Here is a 14,097-nt window from a genome sequence, read left to right as displayed (position 1 = left end):
CCCCCCCCCCCCGGCTCAGTTTAAAGTCTTCCGGACGAAGCTCGCTAGAGCATCTCCAAAGGACCTTTTCCCCATCCTCGTGAGGTGTAACCCGTTCCTTGCCAGAAGTCCATTGGCAAGAAAACGAGGGCCGTGGTCGAGGAACCCGAAGCGTTCCTTCTGGCACCACACCCTAAGCCAGTCGTTCCCCTTGGAGGCCCTCCTGTCCCTTCCTGGCCCAAATCCCCGGACAGGTAAGATTGACTAGAAGGCCACTTGGGCCTTCAGCTCCCTGAGTTTCTTCCCCAAGGCGTCAAAGTCCCTGGTGGTCCCAGCCATACCCTGCCTGGCCACATCGTTTGTGCCCACATGGATCACCAGGAGTGGCTGGTGACCCCCGGAGTGAACAGGACGCTCCACTCTGTCCTTCACATGCCGGATGCATGTGCCTGGCAGGCAGCAAGCCTCCCTTGTCTCCAGGTTGGGGCGGCACACCGCCGGCTCAGTGCCCCTCAGCAGGGAGTCCCCAACAACAATCACCTGCCGCCGTACCTTCCCGGTGCTGGTGAGCGGCCATGCCCTGGCCCTCGCCTCTCCTGCAGCGGCCCCCTTGCCACCTGACGTCCCAGGCTGGGGGTCCTGCTGGTCCCCCGAGGCCTCATCAGCCCCAGCCTCACCAAGTGGAGAGTACCTGTTTCCCAGCTCCAGATTGGTGCCAGGAGAAGGAGGCGGCCGTGCTGGCCTCCTCCTCCTGTGGATGACATACCTCCATGTCTCCACAGCTGCTTCTCCTGTGGCCTCTCCCCCAACCCTCTGTCCAGAGGGCGGCTGCTCCGGGGGGGCCTGGAGAGCTCTCTCGGCCCTCAGGCACCTCACCACCTCTTCTAGCAGGGTCACCTTTGGCACTTTACAAAGACTTCCTTCGGCACTTTACAGCCCTTTATGACTTCTCTTTCAGGCTGAGGGCAACTGTGGTTAACTGAAAACATGGTAACCAAACCAGTGGATACGGGGGTCCTTCTGTATTTTCGATATGCATAGTTTTATTGCTGTACACCTCCTGGATAAGTTTCATATGACTGACCATACTGAAATATTTTTAAATATAAACATATATGCATTCATACTTCTTACTGAAGTATTAAGATTATCTCTTTCATCTTCTACATTATTCACAATAACAATTTCAGAACTTCTACCTGTGCCCAGTGTAAGATATTTTTTACTGATGTGCAATCCAGTAAATGGGTTGCCATGACATCAAGGCGACTCTGAAGAAGAGAAAAATACAATTTTCAAGCAAAACAGGCTAAACAGTAAATTTATGTGATTAAATGTTTGATTTAAAAACTAAAGCATACATACCATATTTACATTGTTTTTGCTAATTCCACCAGCTGAGAAAATTAATTTGGCACAAACTTTGTTCCAGACGTTCTTGTTACACAACTTTGCAGTGAATGCTCTTGTAGCATTATTAGGCAGAACACAAAATTCTTTCTTACCAAGTACACTCTGGAGAATATAACATATATAATGTAACAGAATATAACATTTTCAGTGCACTTGAAATTACTCAAGCTTCCTTTCAAAATGCTAAGCTAAAATTTGGTTGCTGATAATTTAAATTTTATTAGGGATGTGGTGGCGCAGTGGTTTAAACTGCTGAGCTGCTGGGCTGGTTGATTGAAAGGTCAACAGTTCAAATCCGCACATGGGATGAACTCCCGTGCTTCGTTCCAGCTCCTGCCAACTTTGCAGTTCGAAAGCATACAAATGCAAGTAGATAAATAGGTACCACTTTGGTGGGAAGGTAACAGCACCCCAGTGTTTAGTCATGCTGGCCACATGACCACAGAAACTGTGGGCAAATGCCAGCTCCCTTGGCTGGGAAACAGAGATGAGCACTGTGCCCAAGAGTCAGACATGACTTTAATGTCATGGGGAAACCTTTCCCTTCAATTTAAATTTTACAGTACTGGGTACATTCAATATCTCTTCAAAACAGTGACCTTGGCAATAAACCCGGGAATGAAGCTGCCAACATATATATTAGCCAGTCCCTCTATCTGTATTTGGTAGAGAAAGAATCGCTGCTAGCAGAATACGCCTCCCACCACCCTTCCTGATGCATTTATGTCTGAAAGTCATTGAAATGCCTTTACCATTCATGGTTTTTGAATGGAGCCAAAGACCTATTTTGCCCCCCCCACACACACACACTCCAGAAGTGTGTCCAACTACAACTCCTTTATTTCTTCCACATACAAGAATTGTTCACATTCACCAGATGGGAAGAAATAAAATCCTGCCCTTCATGATAGGGTTTCAGTGAAGGCAAACACATCCTCTATTCCTGACACAGGGCAGATGGCTACACATAAAGGAATCCCCACACTCCCCGGGTGCTTTTGCAATGTGCAAGCTGGCCTCCCAGACAATGTGCTGCCTCTTACGGCATTGGACATTTGCTAAGAAGAATTCCCTTTCTCAGCTCTGAACTCAGACAATGCACCAGCCCTGGAGCTGGGAATTAGAGTCCTGATTGCTCTCCCCTGAACCTTGCAGCTGGTGTGCCAAGATCCCCTCTGGCTGCTCTCTGAAGTTGGGAAAGTGAACATTGGAGATGGTAGGGAGGGGAGAAGAATGGGCAACCATGACAGAAGGTATTCCAAAATTTATCCAACTTGCTTTCCTCTGAGGTGCCAGGACAGCCAAAAAGTGGCTGTCTAGCAAAAATGCAGAGCTGGAAGAGTCAGGAGGCAAGGATTACATCTACTGCTGCTCCCACTCTGCATGGATGTTCATGCGCGTTATCAGTAGAATGGGGTCCTCAACTGTTGTCCTGTTGCACATTAGGGAGCTCTAGGAGACCCTTCAGAGAATGGGTTTCCCTCCTTCATCTTGGAGTGTGTGTGTGTGAGGGGAGGGGGGCAAAGTAGGGCTTTGGCTCCATTCAAAAACCATGAATGAGAAAGGCATTCCAGTGACTTTCAGAAATAAATTCAGAAGAAAGCCAGTGTGGTGTAGTGGTTAGGAGCATGGGACTGGGACTCAGGCGATCTGGGTTCTAGTCCCCGCTTGGCCATGGAGCCAACTGGGTGACTTTGGGCCGGTCACAGACTCTCAGTCTCTCAGCCCAACCTACCCACACAGGGTTGTTGCTGTGGGGATAAGATGGAGGAGGAGAATGATGTAAGCTGCCTTGAGCCCTTTGTAGGAAAAAGGCAGGATATAAATTGGAAAATAAATGCATCAGGAAGGGTGGTGGGAGGTGTATTCTGCTAGCAGTGATTCTTTCTCTGCCAGCTACAGAGAGAGGGACTGGCTAATATATATGTAGGGAGAGAGGTCCGCCTGGCGCCATCATTATATGTTTTTCGGCGCCAGGTTAAGACCTTTTTATTTAATCAATATTTTAATATGTTTTAATATTGAATTTTACTGTTGTATTTTTATTCACTTGTAGCCAGAGTGGGTTGTCTATTTATGCTGTAAGCCATCCAGGGGGACTGCAGGTGGTGCAGTGGTTTAAACTGTGCTGCTGGGCTGGTTGATCGAAAGGTTGCCGGTTCAAATCTGCACAACGGGGTGAGTTCCCGTTGCTCTGTCCCGGCTCCTGCCAACCTTGCAGTTTGAAAGCATGCAAATGCAAGTAGATAAAAAGGTACCACTTTCGTGGGCAGGTAACAGCGTTCCGTGCACTTCGGTGTTTAGTCATGCCGGCCGCATGACCATGGAGACTGTCTGTGGACAAACGCTGGCTCCCTCGGCTAGGAAACGGAGATGAGCACTGCCCCCAAGAGTCAGACATGACTGGACTTAATGTCAAGGGGAAACCTTTACCTTTAAGCCGTCCAGAGACGTAAGTAATTGGACGGCATACAAATTTTATAAATAGATAATTAAATAAAATCTTCACTCCCCCTCCTTATTTTCTTATATGCAATGCAATGACACTACATGACTTTACTGCATCCTTTTCCAGCTCATTGTGAACTGACCTTAAAAATAATTCATGGAAATGTAAAACCACCTCTCTTCTTGTCTGTCAGCATCTCTGGCAACAGCAGGAAGTCCCAGTTCAAATCTCAGATTGGCCATAAATCCACTAGGGAGCTTATGCAAATTACCCTTTACTAACCCTCCCCCTCTGTGTGTGTGTGTCTGAGAGAGAGAGAGAGAGAGAGAGAGAGAGAGAGAGAGAGAAAGAGAGAGAGGTGGGGGGAATGCATAATATGGCCTACTTCCTGACATGAATTTATGAATAACCTTGGAAGTGCATGGAACAAATATGCCAAGAATTATTAATATACCAGAGAATAGAGGTTGCACACCACACAGTCTAAGAGCCATACTAAAATTTCCACCACACACACACAATGTATATGCCATAGTTTTCCTTCTTTTTCTTGTGTATTTTTGTTATTCTCTGTTCCTCTTTCAGACTGGGATCGTGGTACTCCTGGAGGGAGTGGTTAACCATTCCCCTCACCTGATATGAATCAGGGCCATGCATTTTCACAAGAGTAAGGAAAAGTTTCATACGCAGCTACACTATTTATAATTACCAGTTTTATTTCATGTCTGCACCTTGATTTGTGTTTTACTTCATACATTTACCTAAGACTTGGAACATAATCTAGTCCAATTTTGGTTTTGACTAAATCCCAAAGAAAGTGATGGAATGAGGACTCAATTAATTCATTTGCTTCAACTGTGGGTTATATTTGCCAGTTTGTGTTTAGTAACAGCTGCAGGCATGTTAACATTAAGAAGATAATGGATGAAAAAGCAGCCTGTACCTTTGCAAAAGCATCACTGAAAACAGCTAGTTTTGGATACAGAGATTTGGTATGTTTCAGCAAATGTATAGGACCAAATATAAAAAATACTTTGATTTTCTGAGCCAACTGGGGCATGGCTGAAAATGCAATGAAACCTGGAAGTAAAGAAAATAAATTACTTTAGCCTCAGAAATACAGTCAGCTCAAGGAACATATGAGTAAACACACATCCTCTATTGATGCCCTCAGGGTGGTTTGTAGGCACTTTCAACCTGATCCTCCTCCTCCAAGGCCTCTCCTGTTCCTCACAACCATTTTCATGGCTTTTCCTTTTCTCTCTTTTGATTAAAGAAAGTCTGGCATTATCTGTAATGAATAATCTAGTGGAATGAAATGGTCGCATAAATGCTCAATTTTACTAAACGGCTTGGGACCTGGTTATCTAAAGGAATGCTTGCACCCATATATGCCCTCCCGCCCCTTGAGGTCAGCAGCAGATGCCCTCCTCTGGGAGCCCTCTGTGAAGGATATTAGGAGGGTGAGCACCCAGAGGAGGGCTTTCTCTGCGGTGGTCCCCCATCTATGGAATGCGCTCCCCAGAGAGGTCCGCCTGGCGCCGTCGTTATTTGTTTTTCGGCGCCAGGCTAAGACCTTTTTATTTAAAACTTATTTTAACTGTTAATTATTTATTAACTAGGGTTTTTTTAAAGCTGAGAATGCACTGGCGGGTGTTATTTATTGTATTATTTATTGTATAATTTCAGTATTTATGTGTTGTGAGCCACCCTGAGGCTTTGTTGCGATGGGGCGGCATAGAAATGTTTTAAATAAATAAATACTACACCATCGTGCTACCTAGTGGCTGTGTCCTGGGATGCACAAAAGGAAAGAAAAGGAGATGAGGGGGAGAGAGAGAGGTGTACAGGAATCAGCCATAAACCTACAAAGAATGCAGAGGCCATAGGATTAAGAGCCTCATGTAGAAAAACTTCAAGTCATGCACTATATGTTATTTATACTCATTAAAAGGACAAAAAGATAGTTTTTGTTTGTATCACAAGTGTCCCCGTTCCTATACTCATGTCAATCATATCTGGAGCCCATTTGAGCACCAAATGACCCACCAGGGCTTCTCAAATATGCATACTAGGAGGATTCATCTGGTGGAGCCGTGGGCAACCCCTGAGCCACATGTGGCCTCCAGATGCCTCCTGCACGGCGTTCATGCCATCTTGCTGCAAACATGCGATTCCATACTGCTACTAAGTAGGGCAGATGCAGCAAGAAATTTAGTGTCATTCCTGATGCTGCCACTCCCAAGCCCAGCAGTCTTGCTCAACATTCTTGGAATAGGGCAGAGGGACTGATGGCAAAGCCTTTCCCTGCCCGGGTGTGTGTGTGTGGCTCTCTCTCTGAGGGCGAATGTGTCCCTGATCTAGCGTGTAGGATTTGCCAGTAGGATTTTTCTAGCATGGATAGCAAGGGAAGGGCCAAAGCCCCAGCACCTATGAAGCTGAACATATGGAAAGGGGCTGTAAATGCTGTAAGCAGCCAGCAAGACTAGACTGAAGAGCTTCTCAGGAATAGTATCCTGACTGTGGACTGATCTCTCCAGGGAGGCTCACCTGGTGTCAACGTATGCTGTAATTCCAAAACTAGGTAAATGTTTGGATTTGCTCACCCCCACCTGGCTTTTTGATCTGACCTGTTTTATCTCTACAAATTGCTGTTACACTGATCCTTTCAGATTATTTTCAAATTATTATTTTAATTCTTTGTAAAAGCAGTGTAAAAAAACAAGTCGAAATTATGCCAAGATCATCAGACCTTTGAGCCAGCATTGAAAGACAAGAAATTATGGTTTGAAATGCAAATTTAAAATATTATTCTACTCCACCCATAGCCTGATTATTCTTTTGCCCACATATGTGATGTCATTATGATAATTAAATTTGATCTTTCCCTCAATCTCTTCCTTTGGGGAGTTTCCTTTTGGTACCTTGATTATTAGCAAATGATTATAATGATGCTTAAATTGTTATGTTTGTACATGCTACATCCAAACTTTTAGTCTGCTGTTCTTATGCCTCCCCATTTTTACATGCCACTGTCATGGTGGCATGGTGGCTTTCATTTACATGGAGAATTCCTTATTGATTCCAGGAAATGGGAAACTCAGAAGATAAAAAAGGAGGACCAAGGGTCCATCAGGACCAGCATTCTGGTCACACAGTTGCCAACCAGCTGCCCACATGCAGCAAATGAGCACAAGTTTGCCAAGGGTACTTAGACATACTGGAGGTAACACATAGCCATGCAGACCGATGGCCATTGATAGCCTATGTTTGGTAGAATTGTCCATATCTCTAATTAAACGGCATGTGTGCTTGCATACAAACATTGGGGATTTCTGTGCATGAGCATGTGCAGAAAGAGAGAGAAAAACCACTATAACTGTATTGGATCTTCTAGATATGGCTATCTAGGACTGAGCTTAAGGATAGTGCTTTCAGTTATAATTTTAAATCCACATTGATTTTATTTCTGCCATCACTTGCAATCTGTCATGCAAAACAAAATATTTCTGTAACGGGGTTGGGGAGTAGCTCATTGTTAAAGCTTATGGCTTTTCAGTCACTAGCAGGACCGGGAAAGATCTGTCCCATCTGAAACCTGGGGGGTCGCTGCCAGATATTTTTGAGCAGGATGGGCAGAAGGCAGCTCTCTAGGAGGCCTAGTGGTCAGGAATGCTGGATATTATTACTGGGTATACACATCCCGTTTCAGCTTCAAGGTAATATCCATGATGCAGGCTCTGTTCTATCAAAATGTTCATGCATATCTTATTAGAAACATTCTCACATATACATATATACCCCTGTATGAAATGACTGCTTTGTATAGCATCCTGCAGGTTGCATTCCATCTTCAGTTTGTGCTTCTGCAGAAGAAGGTCATGCTGCTTGGACAACATACCTAATGTGGAGCCTTGCGAATAGCCAATGTAGTAAATTTGTTTCTGCATAGTTTTTGCTAGAACAAAATTTATAATAGCAGGCACGTCATTCATTCCCATTTCATGAAAACTGAAAAAAGGACAAATAGCTGGATTATGGATTTATAGTGCAACAGCAATCTGCAATAGGTTAGACAAGTATATCCTTTTCAGAGGAGGGTCCTGTTTAGATCATCTTAATTTTGTCATTGGAGTCCTACCAAGGAAGGATCTCAAACAGGCTATTGCTGGCTATAATGGTGAGGCTCGTAGCCTGCAGTGCACCAGCTTGGAGGACACTTAAGAACTAGGAAAAAGATTTATTTGGGTAGCGTTTGAATGTAAATTTATTCAAGTTCACCCATTTGAACTACTATACAAACATAAATTCTGATTTTTTTCCCAAAATGTGCATGTCTCTTAGTTTAGCGATGACGTTCAATCAAAAATTGCATGCAAAAATTCACATTAGAGAAAAATGCCACAAATCCATTTTATTCAGAAATTTGATGAGGATAAAATGTATACAAAATGCATGTGCCAGGAGAAATGTGCACAAAAATGCTTAAGATTTTCTACATACTTAAAGAATCTCAACTTTCAGGAAAATCTGAACTTATATTTGGTAAAAACAGAAATTCTATCCCTTGGAAAGCTGACCCAGCAATCGGAGGCAGCAACTCACTGGTATTCCTACCACAAACAAGCCCTAAGAATATTGGCGAAGGTCACCAGGTTCAGTCACTTGGGGACTGAGGTGAGCATTATGAAGGCAGACTGGAATGTGAGTAGGCTCTTGTTTACCAACCCACCCAATTCTCACTTCAAGACTTACCTGGTTAGGACAGCAGCAACAGAGGCATTCAAGCCATAGGAAGAAAGAAGGGGAAGATCAGATCTCTCCCTCCCGCATTGCAGTACCTTAAAATCAGAGCTGATTCATACATTTAGAGAATGCATCATTCAACATTCCTGAAAAATATACCTGAAAAATTGGAAACCTGATTGCTCCTTCCTGGCAAAAAGCCTTGCATGTGGAAAGCTTGCAGGGGTTGTTGTCATCACTGCCCCCCACTGCCTGCTTGGTCAGTCACTAAGCAATCTATGGCCACCGTGCACACCTGGTTCAAACTGGGCTATTTGTAAAGACTCTTCATGCTACTGTAGCAAGCCTTGTGTTTTTCCCTAGGCCTGCTGATACCACTCATTTGAGTATGGGTGGTACTATTTTAGCTACATAAACAGCACACCTCTGAACATAGGAAAGAGAGGAAATTAGAACATATATGACTTGTAACTATGCCAAGACTTGTACTAACACAGAAAGAATGCATGTTTTTCACATCTGTAACACAGAACCTTGACAGATAAAGCCGAACAAGGTACATGCTGCCAGAAACAATATTTTTACCATTCCACCAACCTGAAGTTCCAGAATTCCTCTTGATTGCGTGAAAAATTGTGGTGTCTTGTGCACCATCTGTTGCCCCTGTTGTTTGCCAGCCACACGTCAAAGCCAGCATCTGCCAGGATGAAGCCCAGGCTATTGTTGGGCAAATTAGTGACCCAGATTCCACCATTTGTAAGGATTCCAGGCATTACTAATGCAACAGGCTTTGCACCTGGGGCAAAGAAGAGGCATTAAACTTGTCTAAGTCAGGTCAGTGTTTGAACAGAACCTCTCTGCTGGTCTCACGTAAGTCAAGTCTCCAACAAGACACAAACAGAAAGTATTCAATATTACCTTAATAAATAAAAAGTGGTCCTAGCATCAGAACAAGCAGAATTAGCAGAGGGAACTCAGACACATATTCTTCCCTGTCAGTTAAGGTAATGGAAATGAATGTTCTTTAATATGTAGGCTAGGGGTGCTACCAAATTCCAGATTTGAGACCCAGATAAGGGACAGTTCTAGGACATTCCTATGATGTGGCACAGAGGAAAATGCCAGTAAGTTGCAATCCTGTGCAAGTTTAGCCAGAACAAAGGCCTACAATTCCCAGCAAGCTTTAGCCGGCACAGCTGGCATTTTTTGGCCTAAACTTTCATGGGATTCTGGCATGTTTCTTTGCTTTCAGGATTTGCTTTTGTAGCCTTTCTATTTCACCAGTTCATAAACAGAAGCACATTATTTGAAACTACTAAGGGAGCCATTCTGTGCATATTTAGAGAGGAAAAAAATCCTTAAAACTCCAGTTCTTCCCATCCCATACATTTTCTATAGGTAAGACACACAAAGAATAATGAGAAAGTGAGTTTGAAGCAATTTCCAGGAAGAAACACCTGTATTTTCTGATGTTTTTCTGCCATGAGGAATTCTATTGATGACAAGATAATAGCCATCATCTGTAAGAATTTCATATTCCTCATTAGGGTAGTCTTCATGCTCTATGACTTCACTCTATAAATACATGCCAAAAAGAAGAAAAGATCAGAATCAGAGTTAAGGACCCACTGTGCGTATGGGTATGTATATGGAGATGGAGAAGTGAACATTTTTCCCCTTCTTCACTGATGGTAAAAGACCTCTGTATTCATATAAAAGTATTGGTGGGCACAACTGAATCTCTCCAACCCAAGCATGCCACCTGGTATCACATCTAATGCATATGTACATGACGTAGAAGTATGTATGTGCTAAGGAGGGAATAGTTAGTGGGAGGAGGACAGCTAGGTTTGCTTCAGAAGGCCCAGCAGACAAGAACCTCCAAACAGCTCTGGAGCAGTGATGTTACTCAGGTTGGCAACAAATGAAAATGTGGGGCATTCATAAACTATGCCAGTAACCGGAACCAGGCCATCATCTATTCTGCCCATAATTCTTCTCAGACTGTAAGTGGGGCCCAGGGGTAAGGGAGAAAGGATCGACAGTATGGTGTAGCTGCTAGCTTCATCTCCGAAATAATATCTGCTTTGGGTTATAAACTATTTGCTCTCTTTCCCTGACAGCAGTGTTTTTTTGATGTCATTTTCTGGTTGTCCACCAAAATTTGCAGTGGAGTCAGCAGAGTTGCTGACAAATGCTGTCCATAAGGCTGGCTGGCTGGCTGGGTGAGCCTAAAGAAGCCTTCTCACTGTTTTCCCTTTATACGTACTTTCTTCTTACGGGAGACATACGTGAAGGCTGATGTTACTTCTGTGCAGTATTGGTCCAAGTGGTCCAATTCATTCTTGGGATGAAGTTCATTAAAAATCCAAACAATGCTATTTCCGTATGGTACTCAGGAAATCCTGAGACCAAATAAGCAACTGTAACACTTTTCGAACTCCTTCAAATTGCCATGTGAAGTTGGCAAAGAAATGCTGAAATAAGATGATAGACTTGTAGAACAGTAGAGTTGGAAGGGGCCAGAAGGTGATTGGATCCAACCCCCTGCTCAGCGCAGGACGCCAATTTAAACCATCCCTCTCAGACGGCTGCCCAGATGCATCTCGAATGCCTCTGGTGTGGGACTGCTCTAACAGTCAGGAAATTAAATCAGATGATTAAAGGGAGTGAAGGGATGTGCATACAAGCAAAAACTGAGCACAAGGAAGTCGTCCAAATTCTACCTCAAAGCGCGTTTTATCTTGCGTCCATCTCAGAGAGTGATTTTCTCACATTACAATTTGTATACATCTTTGTGCATATTCTTCCAAATGTACACATCAATTAAGCACAGCTTTGAATTCTCTGTGTTCATGCCCCACTGATTAATGTGTGTTTGTGCACATTATTTAAAAGCAGTTTTCAGTTTAGGATGTGCAAGCTAAATAAATCCAAAAAAATGAAATGAAACAAACTTGTCATGCATCCCTGCTCTAATACAAAGCATGTTCTTGTACAAAATGATCTACCATTCCCACATCACCATAGACAAGGGAATGGGTGTGCTTCATCCATTTGAATTCATCCGTGTAACTAGCAGCAGTAAATGGTACAGCTACCACTATCAAGAATAGCTGCAACATGGAAGACTTTTCTGGTAGCTTCCATTTAGGGTTCAAACATTCATTTAAAAAAGAAGCAAAATGGGCAGAAGGGCCTCATTATACAGGAACACACAACTTGTTGGGTAGCTGGCATACCAAGTTATGGGTTGACCCTAGTGCCAAGATAGAATCCACCAAGGACTTTGCCAGGTTTTCACCCCAAAAGCCCTTAATACAGAGATATATCCACCTTTTGCATGTTCTCAAAACTTCTTTAAGTGGATATACCTTGTGTACTCAGCAGCCAATGGAAGAAATGCAGGCAATTGCTGGGAATGGGGGAAGCACAAGAGATTCTTAAGGTTTTCTGGGCAACCCCCAGGCATGGAGCTCTTAAGGCTCTCATCTATGTGAAAATTTGAATTTGTTTTTTGCAAGCTGCAAAGTGATGGGGATCTGTGTAAGGATGGGAGATAAAGCCATTCAGTTCAAATTAGAACCTGAGTTATTTTTTAATATTCATACTTCTTTAAGATTTGCAATGAAAATTTCCAGCAAAAATAGTAAAGGAAATAACTTTTTCAAATGCATTATATAAATTTATATGCTAGGTAAACATGTGTAAAAGACAGATTATAAACAAAAGACATGGCCAGAAATGCTAACACCAAAAGAAAAAAAAGTTTGGGATAAACTTTAATTCTGCAATCAAATTTTAGATTGGAGAAATCCCCAACATTCAAGGCAAACCGAACTTAAATATGAACAATGACAAACTGAGAAAAGTGGAAATAGACACATCCTACATTGCCAGTTCTGTGCATTTGACATTCATGCTATGTGAAATAGTTTGTTGGCATCTTGCAAAGTGAGAGGAGGCATTCTTCACTCACTCCAAGTATGTAGGGGAAAGGAATACAGCATGCATATTTGTCTGTATGAATGCACCCAATGAAGACCAACCATAAGGAATGAGATCAGAAAGAATATTAAAAATCACTAAATGCACTGGTTGGATGCCAGCTTGATCAAACATGGAGCAGACCATTGAAATGGATGTCTGGATATGATTAAAGCAAAACTTTAGGGGGATTATTCTACATACAACCAAGACTGTATTAAAATTGCTGTGTGAAGATATCACTGTTATCATTGCAATGACTCACCTCAAGTCACTGCCTAAGACACCTTTCCCTAACCCAGGATCCTCTAACCCTAACCACAGTTCCTATCTTTCCAAGTAAGTAGGAGAATGTTGATTTAGGACAAATACAGGGCCTGTTTATCCAATTAGCATTTTTCCCAGAATGCATACTTTCAATCTCAAAAGGGATACCTGAATGCTTCTTTAAAAAGAAATGAGGATGGGAGGAAGGGGTAGATTTGGTTGGTTCAAAAGGAGAGTTCAGAGATCCCATACCAAAATATTTTTTCTCATCATTGAAAGATGTGTCAAACTCACAATGTTCATGAATGCTTCTGGATCTACCTCTCTCTTGTTTCTTGAGGATTGTTCTGAACCTGTCGGTCCCAGGACCAAAAGGGACATCATGATAAGCAGCAACATTTTGATTACCTGAAAAATAGCAGTGCAGTTAATAACTGTGCTGTAGTTTTGCAATTCTGCCCTGAAACAATTACAAGTGCAATCCTATGGCCTCCTGACATGGTTAGGGGAAGATCTAGGGCATAGGTCAGAGTCTCAGCTTTAACTGAGCACGATCACATGCACCCCCCCCCCCCAAAGTAATGAGTTCAATGGGTCTCTCTTCCAGGTAAGCATATATGGTGCGATTTCAGTGTTTGCACACTAAAATAATTGTCTGTCTCCCCACCTTTTGTTTCTCTGCTTTGCTACCAGCATGTATCATGTGTCACCACCAATCTTCGAAGAAGTATTGACTTTGGAACACTGCAAGGTCAGAGTGGTGACCTGAAGACTCTAGTTGTGATTGGCATGAACTTGTTTTAGGTAACAACGTTATCACAAAGTGAATTCTCATTCCATTTTCACAGAACAGGATAGTTGCATGAAAGCAGATATATATATATATGCCAAGTTATTGCATAATTTAATGTATATTATAACACACAGGAGTCCAGTAATTAATTATTAGGGAAAACATTGCAGCCAGTGTTGTGCATGCAAGGGCTTCATGATTCTTGCACTGACACATGTAGCCAATTAAATGGGATCCTCACAGGACTCCGTAGTGTCTTTTGTTCTTTTCCTAACCCCCCACTGACAACACATTTCTCCCACAAGGGTAAAATGAACACAGCTACCAAGATATTTCAAAGTTCCCAGGATAGAACTGCAAAACACTGAAGTAATTTTGTATATTAAGTTAATTAATACTTTTAATAGTAGCTTCTAATTAAAATGCAATGTCCAAAATAGTTCTGAAGTGGTTTTAAACACAT

General features: G+C 42.8%; 1 protein-coding gene across 1 annotated transcript in view; it reads right to left on the bottom strand.

Moving 5' to 3' along the window:
• LOC123018469 (lipase member M-like) overlaps positions 1-13,240 on the bottom strand; it is a 17,313-nt gene extending 4,073 nt beyond the window's left edge. Inside the window, exons 1-7 of the mRNA XM_044420604.1 lie at positions 13,136-13,240; positions 10,045-10,162; positions 9,185-9,383; positions 7,743-7,852; positions 4,785-4,921; positions 1,345-1,494; positions 1,179-1,250 (exon numbers count right to left, since the gene is read on the bottom strand). Of these exons, the coding sequence (XP_044276539.1) occupies positions 1,179-1,250; positions 1,345-1,494; positions 4,785-4,921; positions 7,743-7,852; positions 9,185-9,383; positions 10,045-10,162; positions 13,136-13,240 (891 nt within the window). The remainder of the gene's footprint in view (positions 1-1,178; positions 1,251-1,344; positions 1,495-4,784; positions 4,922-7,742; positions 7,853-9,184; positions 9,384-10,044; positions 10,163-13,135) is intronic.
• Between the last annotated feature and the right edge of the window lie 857 nt (positions 13,241-14,097).

Source organism: Varanus komodoensis, unplaced genomic scaffold (genome assembly GCF_004798865.1).
Source record: "Varanus komodoensis strain SLA01 unplaced genomic scaffold, ASM479886v1 scaffold11, whole genome shotgun sequence".
Classification (NCBI taxonomy): Eukaryota; Metazoa; Chordata; class Lepidosauria; order Squamata; family Varanidae; genus Varanus; species Varanus komodoensis.
This window is presented reverse-complemented; position numbering and strand designations above follow the sequence as displayed.